General features: G+C 38.5%; 1 protein-coding gene across 6 annotated transcripts in view; it reads left to right on the top strand.

The window, feature by feature from the left end:
- The window catches only part of LOC131575367 (dual specificity calcium/calmodulin-dependent 3',5'-cyclic nucleotide phosphodiesterase 1C), a 141876-nt gene that overhangs the window by 108432 nt on the left and 12424 nt on the right, over positions 1–21020 (top strand). For 5 of the 6 annotated variants that reach the window (XM_058830739.1, XM_058830738.1, XM_058830740.1 and 2 more), the window contains 2 exons: positions 293–589; positions 4457–4531. In XM_058830739.1, the coding sequence (XP_058686722.1) occupies positions 293–589; positions 4457–4531 (372 nt within the window). Of the gene's footprint in view, positions 1–292; positions 590–4456; positions 4532–17500; positions 19479–21020 lie in introns of those variants that run through there. The other variant, XM_058830742.1, reaches the window with a different exon arrangement.

The raw sequence follows: 21020 nt of genomic DNA, 5'->3' as shown, positions 1-21020 counted from the left end.
GCCTTTTAAGAATTTTGAGGAACTACTTTTTCAAAGGTGAACTTTATATGGTAAAAAAAGGATGTGCATAAAATACATTTACGACAACCAGGGGGGTTATTTTCAGAATATTTTGTTAAATGTCCTCCTATGTTCTTTTTCCATTGTCAAATCAGTTTCTATATTTATCTAAGTAAATTTGTTTGCACGTGAAAATCTGAAGTAGATTTAGATATGTGTGTTGTTCTTGTCAAATTGACTGATAGTTGTGATTTTTTTCCTTTTTTGGCTTCTCTCTTTGCTGAGGATGCAGAAGAAAAAGCTAAGAAAGAGGCAGAGGAAAATGCTTGTCAGGGAACAGATGAAAAGGAAAGAGATGAACAGGATGGGAAGCCAGGTGAAGATGTCACAGAAGCAAAGACAGAAAAGAGCAAAGAACCAAATCCTGGGGAAAGCAAAAGTGCAGATTCCAGTAAGAATCCTGTAAATGGCACCTGGCAAAGTGGTACGAGCACACATGAAGCCTATCAAGAGAAAAATGTACCTAGGACAGATAAGAAAATGTATCCTCATCATACTGTGGAAGAAGAGAAACAGCATGTCCAGAATGGTGAGTTCTCTTCTCCTACTGAAACATAAATCAGCCCTAAAACCAGTATCTCACCATAGTGATGGGGGAACCTGATGTCCTGAAAAAGCATTCCTCGGCCAAGAGTCTCTTCCTGAATATAGGCATAGTCAGAAACATATGAGAATCAGAAACTAAATTAAATTCCAAGTAGTGTTCTTCTGTAGATAGGGTATAGCATCCCTGCTTGGAAAAAAGGAAAAATTAGTTTTTTCATGGAATTGAAGTAGCCTGTTATGATACACAGCATGGAAAGCTGAAAAAAATATTCATGCTTTAATGAACATCTTCATTGCTTGGTAACTGACAGAGGAGAAGCCAAAGTTGCCTTATAAACTCATTTTAAAGCAAATTAAAGGCATCTTTGATTTGAGCCTCAGATGGGAATATGTTTTGAAACAACCAGTTTTTCTCCTCTCTATTTTTAGGATTTTTTTCATCTATCCTTCCTTTGCTCAGTTTATTTTTTATAAGGACAATCACTAGCCTTTATTTTTTGAGGGTTTTTTGACAGAAATTTTATTCCAGTTATTTTAACTTGCTGTGGAACTGAGTTAAAATAAGAACCCCATTCTGCACCCCAAAAAAAGTGGAAAAAATGTCTGAAAATTCCATTAGACATTAAAAACTTATTAAAACACAGAGATCACTTGTCTTTTGGCCATTTCACTGTCCTTTCCTGCACAGCTCCTGCTCTCTGGATCCAATATCAAAAAATGGCAGTACAGCCACATGTATCTTATCACAAACTTGGCTAGTACCATGCAGTCCAAAAGTAGTGGAAAAACCACTTAGAAGCCTCCTCTTAGAAAAAGACTGAACGAACATTTAGGCTTTGAAAGTCCAGGCTCAAGTAGTGAGTTTAAATGGCAGGAGATGTTGAAAATTCTGTTAAAAAAATTCCTGATATTGTTCTCAGGGTTGCTGGCTTTTCCCAGTAATTCCTTCATAATTAAAGGTTTTTTTTAGATTGGAAGGGCTGTGGGAATCAAAGCTGTCATTCTCTCTAATTCATGGGATTTTTCTTCAGACAGTGTTACATGTGTGAACAGGAATGGGACTCTCAGGAAGACAAAAAGGTCAGGGACATATGAAATGCGAGTTAGTCTGCACCAGACTTTTCTTCTGCAATCCTTAGTTTTGCCTGCTTCTAACAATATGGGGATTATGTGTGTTCTAGTATAGATGTACAAAACACTCGCTCATGGTGAGAAACTTCTCCAGGGTCAAGCTGCTCAGGTATAAGCAATTTATTATAATGGGTAAAGGGAGGAAGAGACCTGTATCTGCCACCAGCCTCGGCGTACGCGTGGTCAGGGAGGGAGAGAGAGTGGAGTGGGGAGAGCAAGAGAAGAGAGGTTAAAGAGAGAGAGGGGGAAATAAGAGTAAGAGAGGGAGAGTGGGGAGAACAAGGGAGGCTTAAGAGAGAGGGGGGAACAAGAGAGGAGTAAGAGAGAACACAAGAGTTAAGAGAGTGGGCAGAATAAGAGAGCGAAGTTCTTGTTACAATACAATATATGCTTTTCTATAGTGAATATTCTAATTCAATCACTACAAGACACACCCACTAAAGAATTTACATGTAGCCTATAGGAACTACTACATTACCATATAGTGCTACATTTCAAACTCTAAAAGCTTCACAAATTCTTCTCTTGCTGCTTGACCTTTGGATTCTCTATCTGCAGAAGGACATTGGTTCATCAACAGGGATTCACTTTTAGCTGGCGAGGCTATTGTTCTTTGGATATTTATTAACTAGCACTCAGTATCCCATGACTCAAAGCTAGCTCTCATTTCTACTTCGATTTTAGGCTTCATATTTTCAGAATCTTTTGCTAAACAATCATATTCATAAGGTTTCCCTGTCTCATCCTCCCCAACACTCTAGTGATTTTGCTAGTCCTTTTTTTGGCAATGTGTCTCTGCTGAAGGTGTCAAAAGTGCTCTAAAAGGAATTATAGTGATTTCTGGAAATTAGTGTCTTCCTCAGGAAAAGAAATTCTGCTCCTTTATTTATGGGATAAGACCTTTATGAGGGTCAATCACCGCAGAGTTTCTGGGGACTGATGAAATTCTAACATTCTAACCTCTGCCTCTGTAATCTGTTTCAAAAGATCATTATGATCATTATTCTGCTCTGCTGCTGGTAGTATGACAGGGTAGATATTACATTACTCGAAAGTCCCCTTTTCATAATATTCACTGAAAGTTCAGAAATTTTGTTATCAGGTGCGTTTGAGATATGGACCTCTGAAACAGTGCATGTGTAGATAGTCAGCATTTTTTCCTGCACACACTTATCAACTTGTTTATGCAATGGTCAAAAAAGTTCTGTTAGTTCATCATTACCATCAGCTGTATAATCGTGGAGGAAATGCAAGAATACTTTTGTGCTTTTCTATGTGCATATTTGTTTCAGTTCCTGAAGACTGTCCCCCTTTTTTTTTTAAAGACCACCTTCATCAGACACCTAAACCCTGTTGGATCTGCTCATAACCTCTTTGTACAAAGACCCCAAGTCAGTGGTAGTGTGATCAGCTGAGGAGGGTGCTGCTTGTCCTGTATTGTCTTGCACCCATTTTTTTTTCACCCATACAGTGAGCTTAGGAAGATAAACGTGAAAAGTTTTGAATAAAAACTGAACAGAACATGCTTTGGTTCCATCTTGTTAAATATTTTAGGGTTTGAAAACCATTCCTCTTTTATACTCTTTGATACTATGATGAAGCTTAATTGAAGAGAGAGATTGATCCACTACCGTACAAGAATAATGAATAGGCTAATGGTTAAGGTACACTGTGGAAGAGGGAGACCTCATTTCTCTACAATTTTTCTTTTTTTGAGCTGTTCCAAAAATAAATATCCACTGCCTACGAGAATTTTGAAGGCAGATCGTATACTCTTTAACACTTAATGCCTTTAATCTTGATCCAAAGGCTGGGAAGTAGTTATAGTACCAAAAATAGTAATATAAATTGAATAAGCATCACTGTAATACAGCCTCACATTTACAGAATTCTGAAGTGAGACTTTTACAGCTTTTTGTTTTGAGGCGTGCATCACAAAAGGAAAAATACTTTTCTTGCTGTTTGGACACTGCAGCTGAAATAGCTCTGTTCTGCCACAGCTTGCCATTTAAGTTTTTATTTGATCTGGCATTTGGCATTCTCATTCAATGAAGGGATAGTCTGGTATGGTCTGATGTACTTTACTCTATGGCAAAAAAAGAAAAGAGTCACTCTTGGTTGACATTCCTTCATAAAATACACCCCATCTTAAGTTGCTATTTTCATTCTGCATGAACCATTGCTCTGCCAAATGCCTTGATTTTTTTGGTTTGCTACATAGACTTTAAAGGCAATGATCAATGCTAGGATGATTGTTCCCTGATACCAACACAAACAAATCTGTGGATAAAGGAATCTGCTAAGAGAAAGAAAGGCAAAATTACATAGGCCTGTTCAGAATATCTAAGATGATTCTTTAAAACAGACACTTACGGTGAATCCTTGCAGGATCTTATTTCTTTGGAAAGCATAAATGTTTCAGACTTCTAATTCTGAAATGAAGCTTATGATCAGGTTTTCATTGCCTACACACAATCAGAAGAATTGTATGGATTTAAAGGATTTAAAACTTGTTTATCTGTAGGAGTTGGATATTTTTTTTCTGGTGCTTTGTTCTGTAAAAATGTGTTAATTAAGTTCTTTTTGAACTCAGACCTTTCCTCCTAAGGAACAACATCTCCTTTGGGTGTTGCAATTTCATTGAGTTATAAACATTAAAATGCACTCTGCATTAAAATGCTTATAGTGTTTCTTATTGTTTCTTATTGCTTCTTTCTAGGTGAATTAAAGGAAGACAACAAATTGGACAGAAAAGATAAGTTTAGTGTGGGGGATGAATCAAAGAAAGCAGATGGTAAGGATAACATTTTATTGCATTTTTTACACCCATTTTTATATGCAATCTATTGTTTCATAAACATCTCCAGTTTATTCTAAAACAAACAAAAAAGTGTGATAACCAGAAACAAACTTAACAGAAACAGTCATTAGATTTTAAAAAATCCATTGAAGCATTCTGAGGGAAAATCATTCCTTTCACATAATGCCTAGTTCACATAATACTTAGTTCTGCTGGTAAGCTTTATCCATCAATTTTTGTGCAGTGGCTGAAAGAAAAATCCTGGATTACTAGAGTTGCTTAACAGGAAATGCAGATTTGTGAGATTCTACCCTTCTGACTTTCTTCAGGCTGTATTCTTCTGTCTATAAGGACAGGTTGCATTGGACATGAAGAAAACAGACAAAAGAAAAATGCTGCACAAGAGGTTCTGTTAAGGATGCTATTGAAAAGGGAGACTGCTGAAACATTTTTGAACTCAGTAGCAATATAGGATGGTTTCATGGGCACATGGGAATAACTTAAACAGTGTCTGAGCCTAGTGCCCACAGATATTTTAGCAGCCTCAGCAATTTGGAAAAAACATCTTGTTGCTCTATTGGGAATGGCAAGAAGAATGACACAGACTCTATTGTGGAGTCAAACTGGAGAATTTCTCCCAGTTTATTGCCTCAGATCTTTTTTATAGACTGATAATTGAAAGTACAGAAAAGAAAACTCTTATTGGTTAGTAAACTAACACATCAACATCATTGGTCAGTGGGGTTCACCACCCCTCGACCTTCTCTTGCAAGAAAACAAGGAACAGACAAACAGCACCTACAAAGCTGTTTTCTATCTTTGAGAATTGTTTTAATTCCTCTTCATGATTTCCCAGCACATTTTCTCAGGCAAGACTGAGAAAGTTATGTGGCCTGCTATTCCACAGGCACCGTGCTCCCTGCTTCACAGTTAGCATCCATAACATCTCTAAGTTCTGCAGCGCTTTTACACTTTTGCACTTCCTCACCTGTGTACCACAGGTCTATGAGATGGTATCTGAACCCACATTGCTTCAAAGACAATTGCTGAATTATTAGGTAGCAAAATAAATGCAAACAAATTTTCTAGCATTTTCTTTGTGTATGTATCAGTGAAATTCACTTAAATGTTACTATTCCTAAATATAAATAATACAGTGTTTTGTTTTGATGGTCAAAACCATCAAAATTATTTAAATTCCTACTGCTCTAGCAAAGCAAGTGGTATTTACTACAAGTGGTAAATAGGATGAAAATATAATACCTCAACTAAACACATATAAAATTTTATCTAGAAGCATGTATTAATTTCAGACACATAATTATGAACTTTTTGTTAAGAAGCTCCTTAGTAACACTTGTTTAGAAAAAATCAGTTCTTATGTTAAGAGGTCACGTTACTTGAATTAAATGTGTGTCAGGAAAACAGTCTTGAACAAGTACCAATCACAGCTCTTACTGCAGTCATGCAGAAATTAAGCACAGATACTGAAATAACATTTGACTCCAGATTTTCATGAGTATGTGCAGTTCCATATATAACTATCAAGACTCCAGAAAGATTAATGGGCAGAACGACTGCCCTACCTGCTCTGGGGGGTGATGGCTGAGCAGCAGTTGTGCTGGAAGGCTGCTTCCTTGCAGGAACAGGTGAATGCAGAAACACTGGGACTCTTTTAGGAGGACTCAAGAACACCAGCTCAGCCAAGAGAGTAGACCCATGACTCTCTAAGGAAAAGGTTACATTTGAACACCTTCATTCTCAAGTTCTTAGAAAGATTAGGGCCACATATTAATTTGGGCTGGAGAACCAAGAAATTAATATCATACTAACTTAAGACTGAAGATTGAGGATGTGAATTTTGTTCTTTTCAAGTTGCTTATCTTTGGTGTTATTTATATTTGTATTTGCTCTCCTGTAAGAGATTGCTAAGTTCATCTTCTTAGGGAAAAGACCAGTACCATGGGGCCAGTTGATCACACTGAATAAGCAACTCTAGCCATGCAAAAACAATTTGTAGGCTGACTGTTTCTCATTCAGACAGTGCAGAGGCAGATTATAGCTAATTATCTAATTGATAAAAATCAGAATAAATATTGTGAATTATGCACCTTAGAAAGAAAAACACTGGAATGGCGCTTCTGCTTTTCCAAATACTGCACAACCTGTTCTGTCCATTAAACACTCCAGAGCAAATCTCCTTACCCACCACGTGAGGGGTGTGGAGAAAGGAACATTATCCATGGATAATACATAGCTCTTTGCAGACTATTTACTTGAACATATGCTTTCTCTTGGGCCAGTGCATGGTCTTTCACACGTCACACGCTGGAAAAAAGATTTAAGAATTAGAAAGATTGAGATTATGGCTATTATGTGCTCACCACATGTAATTTGCTGGTGGGTGAAACTCAGCCTGGACTTTTTTTCAGGGTCAAGGGTACTTGGGTTTTACAACCTCTGTTCAGTGTGTAGCTGGGGAGTATTTGTATTAAACAGGCCCATTTGTGTATGTTTAACATAGGAGCTTCAGCTTTCTCACCACTACCCATTTGCATCAACTGAAGTCCTGAATCCAACTGATGACACTCTGTCCTACTGTGTAGGCATCCTGCACCCAGAAAAGAAAGCTGCAGACTCTATTTTGCATAAATCTTTGTAGGATATGTATCCAACTTGCTTTTTAAATTATATACAAAGGAAACTATTGTAATATCTACTTATAGGCATACATACATGCCAAAATAATTTTAGTATGTTTGTCCTTCTACTACGTGGGAAACCTAGTGACTAGAAATACACAGAAAAGCTAGTCATGTTGACACAAAGATATTGAAACTACGTGTCTGCCCTGTAGTCGCAGGTGTGAAATGTAGCTTCTGTGTCAGTTACCTTGAAGCTATGAAAAAATACTCAAATGGGCATGCCTCCAGGAACAAGGATCAAACTCACTGTGTGAGGAGCTATGTGTCTAGCCAGACCTTTGTATGACTAATTCTATCCAACTGCAATACAGCTAGTTTGAGAGTGACTATGTAAGTTGCAGTCATATCTTGGATTTCAGACTTAGCTGCTTCAAAACCCTGTGCAAGTCTCTTGAATATAGACTAGTCTTCTTCTCATGTTAATTTGATCATATTATTGGTTGGGAGTTTTTTTGTTTATTTTTGTGGGTTTTTTTGTGTGTGTGTTTTTTTTTTTTTCCTGTGGGAGATACTGCTTGTTACTCACTATTGTCCTTTTCCTTAGTTTCAAGAAAATCAATAAGGGGATGCCATTTCCCAAATAAAGATACATTCCTGTCAGAGACATCATCAGCACAAGTAGTTCATCAAGTGTTCCCTGTGGGATAGAATATTAAACTTTTGAAAACTGTTGTTTTCAAAAATTGTTAAATTTTAGAAAACTGAATTTTTCATGTGAAATCATTGCTTGGCAAGTCTTTGAATGGAAAATTATAAGCAGCCCCATGGACATAATTTTTCTTTACATTCCAACCTTTCTTTTTTTGAAATATTATTTTTTTTTCTCATAAAACTACAGCAAATGAGAAAATGATTCTTCCCCATTACAGACATTATATAAGGAAGAAATTTTTTACAGCTATTGTGGCAAATCATTGGAACATTATGTCCATTGCGGTGGTAGAAACCTCATTCCTGGAAACATTCAAGGTCAGGTTGAACAGGATTCTGAGCAACCTGATCTAGTTGTAGATGCCCCCTGCTCCCTTGCTGTGGAGTTTGACTAGATGACCTATAAATGTCCCTTTGCAATCCAAACTATTCTGATTGTATGATCCTATGCTTAATGCTTTCACAGGTTGTTTCTACCACGTCCTCATTTTTTTTCTGGAAGGGAAAAATTTCTACAATATTAATGCAAAATTTTCAGTATAACTTCTTGTTTTGGGGAAAACACAGTCCATTCAATCAAATATACTCTCAGATACCAATTGTACACAAATAAAAGTTACCTTTTTTGTATGTTTGTCCTAGGAATGTATTACTCTAGTGGTAACATGCATGAAAATATGCAAAGTATATATATCTTCTACAGGTAGTACATGAAATGAAAGCTCAATGTGAGCTGGCTATGTGATGAGCAGGGCTGCCACCTCATGGTCAAATCGAAACCTGTGTTTTGACAGGTCTCTTTCAGTACTACATTCTTCTATACAGTGCAACACAACAGAATAGAATATAGTCACTATAATATAATGTAATATGGTACTACATGCAACCTTTTTAATATTCAGACTTTATTTCATAGATGGAGGTTTTAGCTTTCTTTATTTTGATTTTTTTAAAGATAGAATGTTGCTTATCAGTAGTTAAAAGCTCTTCCTTTGAGTTCTTTACATTGCCCATGCCTAATTTTTTTGATAATGATTTCTTGATCAGGAAGTGAAAAATTCTCTGATTATTAAGTTAAAGCCTTGATTTCTTTCTGTCCCAGCTGTCCCAAAAATCAAGTGGCAGAGTAGCTGGCACAGAATGTTATCTGCCAATTCCTTTGGTATAGAAACATGGTGGTGAGAAGATGCCATGATGAGGGCTCCACAATTATTCTGAGAGAGTTGAATTAACAGGATTCTTCCCAGCTTCATTTGTCATAACTTCTCAACCATTTAATATTGCCTATCCTTGCAGCTTTCTGCAAGATACAATCTTTGTGTTGATCTAGCCAAGACCACTGCATAGCAATGACCACTAAGTAGACTTCTGATGAAATCCTGCTTATGTAATATTCATGATTCTGATGTTGTTTTAAAACAGGTTGCTCAAATATAAAATGAAAAGCATTTGTCTATGTCTCCTTGAGAGACGTAAAAAGGTAAATTACAGGACATATAAATAATGGTACCATTTCTAATTCTGTTTCAAAAGATAGGCTGATCTCTCCATTATTGTCAGAAGCAAAAAATCCATTTCAGTTTGCAAGGCAAACACATAGTATTTCTCCTTGCTGCTTGATAGTGTTCTTCATATTATGTGTCATAATTCAGCAGCATAGGCAAATCGGAATCTAACCATAGTCTTAGTCTACTTATTAAAGATAGTTCCCTTCCTTTTCTCACTTCTTTTTCATGGCCTGTTACTTGAATTACATTAACAGCTATGGCCTCAAGTTACAAATCAGGAAGTCTTGTTTGCTTCTGGAAAAACTTGCTTGAAACACAAAGGCACTTTGCCTTCCAAAAAGACATATTTCACTGTAATTTATCTCTGCTGAGCAATTGTTCCATAGTATTGCAGTATAGGATAACTGGAAGATGGAATAGCTTCTGTGCTTTTTAAATCCTTCTTGTGCTCTTTTGAAAGAAACAGTTTGCCGAATTTAGCAAGTGGCACCTGAGGCAAGCTGGAATTTGCATAGAAGAATGCATTCTGAAAAAGGTTTTATGCAGTTTTAATAGCAGATGAACATGATCTTTGAAGCTAACTGCAAACCACATTGTTAGTATCTAGGGAGGGCAAACAGTACACCACCATGGTATGCATGCTTCGTGAGAATATAGGGAATATGTAGAAAGGTATCTTTTATAATTATGCAGATGATTTTGCAACATGTCAGTGTGTGTTTGTAAGTCTTAGGGAAAGCACCTGTTTTTCCTTTGAGACTTTCATGTGCCTCTTTTTTAGCCTGTTCTTTATTATTCATAGGAGCCTAGATACATGGTCTTTAGGATGCTGGATTGCTTTTTTATTCTACTTTACATGAAGTCACAGATATATGTGACAAGCTGAAAAACTGGGAATTCCATTTGTCTTGATTTAAGTAAATATTTGGAATATTCAGGTGCATGGTGAAAAAAAAATCATCACTGGAGGCAACTTAAGTAGGATTTTTTGAGTGGTTACCTTTAAGGGAAACACTTTTCCGTGTTACGTCTGGTCCTTTACATATAGTTCTGCACAGAGATGGCATACAGTTGCATTGTTCCTCAGGGATAACATTCATGGTCCTAGAGACATGGATGAATGTTTAACTTACATAGTGCATCACAGAAATTCTTCCTTGATTTTGCACCATCAATTAATTTATTGCACCATCAGGGAATACAGCTGTGATGATGATTCTATTATAATACTTATCCCATTTAGGAAAATTTGCCTGTGTGATGATGTATAGAAATTTTCCACTTCAGCAGGAGGAAAGTCCTCCTTGCACCCAGCTGCAAGAATTATGTTTGGTACAGGGACAATCAGGCTTCTTTTTCCTGATGCAACACTTAGTCCTGAAAGAGAAACAAGATCATGTCTTCTCATGAAGAGAAGGAAGAATTTGAAATGACTCCTCAAAAGAGACATTGCTGACATTTAGATTGTATCTTCAACAAGTCACAGAACAACTAGCTTCCAATTTGAGCATACCAGCTACAGGAACCAGAAAGAACTCCTATGAGGTGTGGCATCCCACCCCAAAAGAGAAAGCAACATGCAGGTACCCAGATACTCATGACTGAAAAGTGTAATCTTTATTACTTATAATAATTCATTGATCCATCACTAGGCAATTCATTCTTTTCTCTCCTTCTAAACCACTTCTTTTCTTAACTTCAAAACCTGGTACTTCCAGGCAGTAACAAATGTAGAAGAAAATCAACAAATGTTATTAGTTGAAAAGTGGGGTTTTTTTGAGTCAGGCGAAAGTGTTTAGGAGTTTAATTCAAAATAAGTGATTGTAAAAAACGGAAGACATATTGAAAAAATCCAAATGAGAATTTTTGCTTTGAAATGGTGTTTCCCATTTTTATCCAGCATTAAGTAAATGGCAAACATAAAAGTTTTCTTTTAGTTAGAAGAAAAGCTCAGCTTGATTTTTGTTTTCTCTCTATCCACTCCACTTCCCCCCAAAAACCCCAATCTCCAACAGACGTTTATTTTACCATGTGAGAAACGCACCAATTCCTTGTGTCTGACCCAGAGCTACGCATTATCCTAATTTTTGTTTTAGTCACTCAGCCAAAGAAGCCCAGTGCTTATTACAAAATTTGAATTCACCTATGTGGCAGAAAACTTTGTTGGCTTTGATTATCCTCCTTCCTGTGGAAGATTGTGTTTGACTTGCTTGGTAAGGTTTTGACAGTGGGAAGGGCTAGAGGGGTGGCTTCTCTGAGAACCCGCTGAAGCTTCCCTCATGTCTGACAGAGCCACTCCCAGCCAGCTCCAAGGTGGACCCACCCACCAAGGCCAAGCCCATCAGCAGTGCATGGGAAGTCCTCCCCATGAGGAGACAGAGGCAGAGACAATGTTTGAGGAAATGACTCTAAACTCCATTCTCTGTCCCCATGTGCCATATGGAGGAGTAGGGAGAGAATCAGGAATAAAGTTAAACCCAGGAAGGAGGGAGGGGTAGGAGAAAGATTTGTTTTAAGATTTGGTTTTACTTCACATTAGCCTACTCTGATTTCATTAATAAATTAAATTCATTTTACCAAGTCAAGTATGTTTTACTTGTGACAGTAATTGGTGAATGATGTCTCCCTGCTCTTATCTCAAAACATGATCCTTTCCTTATATATTCTCTCCCCATGTCCTGCTTAGGAGAGGAGTGATAGAGTTGCACCTGGTGTCTAGCCAAGGTCAGCCCACCACACAACTCATCCCCCTTGCTCCTAGAAAAGGACTGGGTTTTTGTTTCCATCCACAATGGAACATCTCTATGAAAACAATGATATAGCTATTACCCAAACATATGCAGACGTTTGAATTATGTTTGATTATCAAATATAGAATAAGCTTTTGCACCTAATCTTCTAGGTGGCTTTACATAGTAAGTATCTAATTTCTTTCCTACATGCTTTATTCAGGAAACTCAGTCATTACTTTGTGTAACCAAACCTTTGCCAGTGTATTCATTATATTTTTATCTGCTTTTATATATTTTCATAATATGCTGGTCGGCAAATATTAAACCAAAACTAATCTCTTTCATCACTGATGTTATTCTAGGTCAAGTGGAATGCAAGCTGTCAAGCAAACATAAAACTCAACATCAGTGTGAAAGGGACTAGAAAATGTTTGACTTCAAGAATGAATGATTTAGGCACAATTATATGCCAAAGCTCCAAAACCAGGATGCTTTCTATGCTAATGCTATTTCTTCTCATAGAAAAATTAATGTTATGCACTTGAGTCATGTGCTAAATTGGAGTGATGTTATTCAAATTCACTTTCTGAACAAGTATTCAAAACTTTTTCCCAAGAGCATTTATTCCTGTTTTCCCTTGCTTTAAAGAGAATGCAAGCACCTTCAAACAGCATTTTGTTCTCTTTGAAAAAAATAATCACTCCAAAATATCTCATCCATTAGACATACTGATAACAGAAATGAATTAGCTTATGATGCATATTTCTTCATTATTTCATTGATCTTCCGTGCTTTGCTTCTTAAGCCTCATACATCTCTGGTGCAATGGAAGAAAGAAAATACCATAACTATACAGAACTTCTTTCTTCATGGTTTTAATTATCTTTGAAAAGGTTTCAAATGGGTTTAATAGGAGACAGGGCCGTCCAGTGCTGAGAACGGAGTACTTAGATTTCAACACCTTAGTTTTATTTTGAGCAGTGGAAATACCTTTAATGGTGTTTTCCAGATGGAAAAGCTGCAGATTATGACTAATGCTATCACTTTAGCATTCAGGGAGAAAAGAAATACCCAGGTTTGGGGGACAAAGCTTATGAAGAAAAATGGTCATTCCTTTCCATCCTGCAGGATGCTGAGTGAGTCCACAAAGGAATTAAAAAGGAATTTAAAGTGGCAGATTTGGTGATCTGTCTCAGCAACTGCAAATACTTCTGTAATTTGTAGTCTTTGGGAAAGACTGCATTATAGATTGTGTGAGATGCAGTTACTCAGACTACTATTTTACCTCATTGTGCACTGCATCAGTAGTAATTGTTTTATGATATCAAAGGCCGTACCAGAATTTGCAACTTCTTTGTCATTTCACTCAGTGGCTGGATGTAGCTGGGTTCTGTGGGGAGCAGAGCTTGCAATAAATAATCTCATTTTTAAAAAACTATGCTTTTAATTAGTAGGGGTAGAAGCTACTTTCAAACACCATGTCAGCTTTGCTATGAACACTTGAACAACCTTACTGGGCTAGACCAAAAGTCCCTTTAGCTCTCCATCACCTGCGTGACAACATCTCACAGCAGAAATGTTAATGAACAAAAACCAAAATCAGAGCAATGGGCGTACCCCACTACCATTTTCTGTGTTCTAGAGGGCCAAGGCAGAGGTCAAATCTCTGACTTGGATACACTCAGATGGATTTTTCTTCCATTACTTTTTATAATTATCTTTGGAGCTCTGGTACTTTTGTGGACTGGGAATTGAGGCAACATAATTCAAAATTTACTTAGGCATTATGTGATAAATCATACCTTTTTATTCTTCTCAAATTTACTGTTTGATAAGTTTGTTTGGTAATTTCCTTCTTGGGTCGTGAGAAACAGTAATTGTTCCCTTTCACATTCTTAGTGCCACTAATAATTTCATTTACTTTTTATTATACTCTCTCTGGAGCTCTGTTTCTAGGCTAAAGAGTCATAGCACATGAACTATGTGTACTGAACTTTCCTTCAAGTGCAACTCTTTTGCTATCTGCTATGTTAGGATGTAACACTGACAGTCTGTGTTACACACGTTTATTGCAATGTGACAAGAGAATCTGAGTTTAATAAAAGTGAGACAACCTCTCATTTTTCCCCCTATATTTTCAATAGTATAGTGATGGATAATTGTGCTGTCATCTTGTGCCTCCTTCAGGATTAATATGCTTATAATGCTTCAGAAATTTGAGCAGAGAAAGCAGGGACCATGCAAGAACCTCACAAACACTTTCATTCAAAGGGATTCAAGCAGGCTAAATAGTTTGTGAAAAAAATGTCAAAACCCCTGGCCAAAGAATCCTTAATCCATACCACATTTTCCTGGAGTCTGCATTCAGCATTTGTTTTTTAAGGAGAGAAAAGAGGTTTTTCTTTTAATGCTATTTGAAAACCATAGGGCTTGGGCTTGGTCTTGTTCTGATAGCCTGACCTAGCACTGGATGCCATTGGGAGGTGTCTGTCTTGGTTTAAAAGACAGATGCCTGCCAAGGAAGGTGGAAACCTTCCTGGGATGGAAAATATAACTCTTTCCCTCCAAATTATTATAGCTTTGACATTATGGTGCTTTCAGGCAAAGATATTGGAAAAGGAATAACAGCTGTTTACTAGAATATATCTGTATAACAAGGCAGACAAACAGCCACAAGGGCAGCAGAAGGAGCAGCACCACAAGCCCAGTGACGCCTTCTCTGGGCCGCAGGCACTTCCCCTCCGGTGCAGTTCCGGGCACAGCCGGCAGGGGGCGCTGGTGGCGCGGGCCTGGCTGCCTCTCCCCCCATGGGCAGTGGAGGCTCCGATGGTGAGATGGAGGGAAAAGGGGCTCCCCTTGCGAAATTTACGGGGAGCAGCTGGTCTCAGTGCCTCTCCAGGTGGTGAGCTGGTCCATAGCAGGAATCTTGGAGCAGCAGGCTTAACAGCCGAGACATCAGAGAACACCCCGAAGGTGGCAAACAAAGTGTAGCAAAAACCCCAAAGCCGTGGCAGGAGCCCCAGGAATCCAGGTGGATGAGTGGTGTTGAGTTAAAGTGTAGCAAAAAAAACCCCCAAATTAATGGCGGAAAACAGCAGGGGCAGGGTGAGCCTGGGACGAGAGAGAAGGTGGAGTAGAGTGTTGTTTCAGATTTTCTCCTGGCTCTCATATCTCCTGTGTGATGTCCTGGGGATGTCCGCAGCAGCCAGACTCCCGCAAGCAGCCAGGGATGCTCCCTCTAGAGAGGGAGAGGGGGTCGGGGTCCCGAGCTTCCCCTGAGGCACCCAAGTAGATAGTAAGGGTCCCCCCCCAGTGAGATTGGGTGTTGAAAGGTCCTAGTTCAGTGACCACTCTTGCTAGCAGAGACTCACCCATGGTAAGGAGAAGCAGTGAAGGACAAAATTCAGCAGTGGCAGCAAATCCTTTGGGCAACAGCAGTACAGCACCAAAACCACAGCTGTCTGCCCTCTGATCTCCCAGACAGAAAGAGGCCTGAGTCCAGCCCCTAACCCTCAGCTAAGGCTGTGGTATTTTTGTGCTTCCCAGGAGTGCTGAGCTTCCCCCTAGCCACCATGCTCACTAAAACTGCATTTTACCTTGCTTCATTAGCAGGGATGGGAGGGGTTAAAGTTCTTGTAAGTGTGGATGGCATAGGAAGAGCAGCATGTGTTAGGTGGAACTCCAAGCTCTGTTTCAGATCCCTGGTGTTATTCAGCAAATCCTTTAAGAAGTTCAGAAATACTTACTGCTCAAGTGAGTTATTTAGTCCACCTGCCTCAAATAATTACCCTTCCTTCTTGGTCAGTCTTTTCTCATAAAAAAGTGGCTAAGTGTCACAGGATTATTATGATCCTGTAAATGACAGTAAATCAGGCTGAACATTTTAGTTGGGAAGCATCACAGAAATATAGTGTTGTTATGGCTGTTAGTATTGCCTATTGTAGATTATGCTGGAAATGTGACAATTCAGTCTAAATAAATCAAATAAAATGCTGAAAGCCTAATTCTTTAAAATGGTGTTTTCGAATTGCATCAGTGAGCAAGATTTTATAGTAGCAATTTACAGGGGACTATCCTGAAAGGAAAGGTTCCCCTGCTATCTTTGTGGTAGAAGATACCAACTCACTAGTATATCTGTGCAGCCACTGTATATATTCATCATAGACAATGCAATCCAGCAGCAAAGATCTTTGTTCTGGCAGGCATTTTTCTCCTTTGCTCAAATCCCATTAAAAAAAAAAAAAAAAAAAAAAAATTAAAAAGTCAGTATGTTATTGAGCACAAAATAAATTGGTTTCCTGAAAGGGACCAAAAGATATTTTGATGCAATAATATCTTCCAAGGCATGCCCAGCCCTACAGGTAAATTCATCTCTCCTTGGGCTGAATCTCCTTGGTTGAGAGACTCTTTGAAATGCACTTTCAAACTCTGCTGATATAAGCATTGTCAGAATAACAGAAGCTAAACAGGGTGCCTGGTGCACTCAGGGAGCTGGTTAGAACAGCCAATATAGGGTAAAACATTAATGTTCCTATTTGAAGCTTTTCCAGAGGATTTCTAGAGATGGTTATGAGACAAATTGAATAGACTGTCCTCTTCAATTAGAAACAGCCCATTTTCCCTAGAAATAACAAAAAGGTTTCCTTGTCTATACTTCTTTCTCAAGGAGATCTGTTTATTGTGAAGATGCACATGTAGTATAGCTACACAGAAAACAGTTTTGTTTGTACATTCAGGATAATATTAGTCAAACATAGCCTAATTATGAGGCCAAGGGATTATAAATGTTTGACAGAGGCATCAAGCAGCTTTTAAAATGCACATATTTTGTTACATCTTTTTTGCTTCTCCATATTAAAGCTGTGTTTTTCACTGAAAGCTCAATGAAAGAAAGGAGTTTTTAAAATGTAATGTTCTTTTGTGTTTGGAGACTTCATTTCAAACCACATGTACAATATCCTTGCTTCATAAGCAAAAAGGTACTGAAAAAGCTGCTGATCAATGATGATCAGAGAGCCCTACAGCAAAGAAACCTATTAAAATCTCTTGATCTGGGCATGCTGGACTCTGTTTTGTGACCTTTTTGATTCCTAAGTTTGAATTCTAGCTGGATTAGTCTGATCCTAAAAGATTTCAATTTGTTTAGGACAGAATGGTATTTCCAGTTGTGCCCGTAAGAGGTATTGCCTTGACGTGCCTCACCTTGTACCCTTTTTAACAGTTAAGCAAAGCTTCAGTGCTTGCAGAAAATAAGGCTGTCTAAACTGATACCCTTATTTTACTTTCCCAGACTACCTACCCCTTGGACAAAGCAGAGAAAGATAGTATTTGACACTTCTCTACTTTTTTTATTATTTTTTTTTCCAGATACGGAAGAGTAAAAATATATTAAAAAAAGAGACTGCAAATCTCTTTCATCATTTTTTCTGACCTTCTTCATTCCTGTTCTCCTACTCCTGCAAAGACCAGTTTCTGGGAAAGGCATTAAACGACTTTTGAAACACTTCTCTCACTGGCTACTCCACAGCTGATGACTCTGGGTTCAAGGGTGGGGGCCTTGTCTTTTTGGTTAATTTTGTTTGTTTGTTTGTTCATGTATGTATGTTTTTTATTGTTGTTTTTCTGGAAGTTCTTTTGTTAAAAGGTCAAATTGTGATTTCATGATGTAAACAGTTCCATTTTTCTGGACAGGTCAAGCAAATTCTTCAGTTGCTGGTTTTGCCCTTTGCTGTGCCTCAGCTTGTGAAACCAACACTTGGATGATACAAAAGAGTATAAAAAAACCCAAAAATTCCTTGATAATAATTCACTTTTTCTTTTCACTGAAAGCCTTTTCCAATTGCTAGTAGACAGAATCTGATATCAGTTTTACCCCTGTAGAAGATTTTATTAATAAGAACAGTGAATTTGTAGAGCCATTTGACCATTTCTTGGGATTTGATATCTTTCACAGGTAATACAATGATTAAAAAAAATTTCTTTCTAAACAGCAGTCAGACTCCCTCAACCCTTGATTTTGTTCTTTTTGCAGTTAGGAAAGGAATAACCAATGAAAGCAATATTCTTTTGGGGAAAATTTTGTTGTGAGACTCTGAACACATGTATTAATGCATTGTGTGATGTGCCTGCATAACTTGATATTGCAGAAAATTATCTGTTTCCCACATTTTTTCATGGCCCACTAGTAATAGCTGTTTGTCCAACCTGAAGATCTAGGAGAGGAGCATCAGGGAATCACATGGACCAATTCTTACTTTCATCTCAGTTTGCTGTTTCATCACTGACTGAATGGACATTCCAATGAAAAGGAAAAACATTGTTGTATAAGGACGGACAGAAAAAAACCCAAAAATAAGAATGTATGAGGAACATCAAGCACATTTGTTTTTCTGGCTTGGGATCTTAATAGGAATTCATCTAATTATAAGCAATTTTACATGTTTATATGGAAGTCAAGACATGTACATACATATACATGCAACTATTTTTGCTGAACAGCTTGCTGTTCAGGGTAAGATCTTGCTGTATTACTCATATATGTATTTTTAAAGAAATCAAACTCCTGTCATGAATCTTTTCTATGTAGAGAACATGCAAAACGGTGGCTTAGGAAGGTAGTAAATCTTTAGTATTTCCTTTTCATGTTCAAAAGCCCAGAACTTTGCAACCAGAATTTGGGTCTCTGTTTCTTCTTAAGCACTACATATATAGGGAGGAGCATCCTGTGACACTATCTGAAATTACAGCAGTAAGGTCAGATTAAATCCATTTTAAAAGTGGACACATTTTTGCTTAAGAGTGTTTAGTATCTGGGATTTTCATTATTGAGGCTAGAGATATTTTAAGGGTTATTTTTTGTACTCCAGTTTGAATTTTTTCAAAGCCAGAAATTTAAATTATGTTCGTGCTGTGAAAACGTTGCACTTCAAACATGTGTTTTCAGAAAGATGTACAAAAATAATTATTGAAGTTTTTAGAACTCTCAATTGGCTTCACTGAACCAGCTCATTTAAATGAAACATAAGGGGACATATTGTTCCCATTTGTGAGTGTGTGGTTCAATAGTAGCTCTGGTGTAAATTTTTGAGGAAAGTGAAGAGCTGGGAGGACAGTGGCTCTGTCAACTCTGAGTGCATTCCATGTTGGGACAGGCTCTTAGTGGTTTTTGACTCCTCTTTCCCCTCCTCCGTAAGCATTCAGCCCCAGTGAAAGTAGTAGAATATGAATTCCAGTCCTGAGCAGGTTCTTTGAAGGCGCACTGATGAAATAATAATGCTGAACTAAATACTACAGTGGTGGCAGTCTGTGCTTTGTTCTTCATGGAGTCAGGGAAAATACACTCTTACCAGAGTTTGGTCAGAGGTGCAGAGTGATTTAGTCTCCCTCCCTCCCTCCCTCCCTCCCTCCCTCCCTCCCTCCCTCCCTCCCTCCCTCCCTCCCTCCCTCCCTCCCTCCCTCCCTCCCTCCCTCCCTCCCTCCCTCCCTCCCTCCCTCCCTCCCTCCCTCCCTCCCTCCCTCCCTCCCTCCCTCCCTCCCTTCCCTCCCTTCCCTCCCTCCCTACTCCCTCACTCACTCCCTCCCTCACTCCCTTCCCTCCCTCCCTACTCCCTCACTCACTCCCTCCCTCACTCCCTCCCTCACTCCCTCACTCCCTCACTCCCTCACTCCCTCCCTCACTCCCTCACTCCCTCACTCCCTCCCTCACTCCCTCACTCCCTCACTCCCTCACTCCCTCCCTCACTCCCTCACTCCCTCACTCATTTTCCTCGATTGTTAGAGTTATTAGCACCATTAGCAGGAGCTAATAAAGGAAGTGGTAAATGTGGTGTGTTTTGGGGGCTGCAAATCAGTCTTGCCATTCTAGAAGAGATGCTATAGGGAGAGTTACTGATTTCAGCATACTAGTGTACAGCAAAATGCTTTTTAATACACAGTCAGAGATAGACCTTACAGTCTCCTCCTTCTATTTGTGTCAGCTACAGTGGATTATTAGTAATTTTTAGATTGTTTTTGTTGTAATTTTAAAAAAGAAGTGAAAGCTATTAGCTGGGAAAATACATAAAGTGAAAGTGAAATCTAGAAATCAAAACCCTACAAAGAGACTGGACCAGGTGAAAGCATCTATTATGGGGTTGCCTCCTTACTTTGCCCTCTTATGTTCCTGAAACACTCTGCAGCCTTGTGCTGGTGCATCATGAGCCAAAGTATGGTATGTTTAGACACTTCCCAGTTAAACTAGAGATCAGCCACTGTGCAAATGTGTAAAATATAATAAAAAATAATGATCAAAAAATACATAGCTGCTTTCTCTTATTTTATTCCACAAAGAATCTATCAAAAACCGGAAAAAGATTAGGTGTTCATCAGCTAATAGCCTGTGTTTATAGTGTGAGAAAGGATTTCTGGTTTTACATCTTTACCTAACTTTCCCCAGGTGTATAGAAATTATGTTTTCAGATGCCTTTCTTTTCCATCCTCAGTAAAACTACACAAGGAATGAATAGGCCAGAGATTCTGCAAATATTGGGTCCATACCATTTGCCTCATGCTGAAATTTTACAGAATTATGTGGGAGCGCCCATTTGTAAGCACAAAGGAGTCTTCTGGTGCCAGAGTGCTTTTTGCAGAGGCCAACACAGGCTAGGAAGCTGTGTGATAAAGATGACATTCTTTCACATCTGCACAGAGACTGCTGGTGCTCTCAGAAAGTTCTGCCTAGCTGAAAGAGCATCACATGTTTTCTGCTTCCCAGAAACTGATGTATAGTTTGAGAGGGAGAATCCAGGCACTTTCCCCTCCTAAAACAGAGAGGATGCCATTGCAAGTATCAGTGTTTTGTTCTTCTGGGACTTCCATTATCAGGGAACTAGCAGACCTTGGAGTCATG

This window comes from Poecile atricapillus, chromosome 2, assembly GCF_030490865.1.
Source record: "Poecile atricapillus isolate bPoeAtr1 chromosome 2, bPoeAtr1.hap1, whole genome shotgun sequence".
In the NCBI taxonomy this organism is placed as follows: domain Eukaryota; kingdom Metazoa; phylum Chordata; class Aves; order Passeriformes; family Paridae; genus Poecile; species Poecile atricapillus.
The sequence above is the reverse complement of the archived record's forward strand: the minus strand, read 5'-3'. Positions and strand labels throughout refer to the sequence as shown.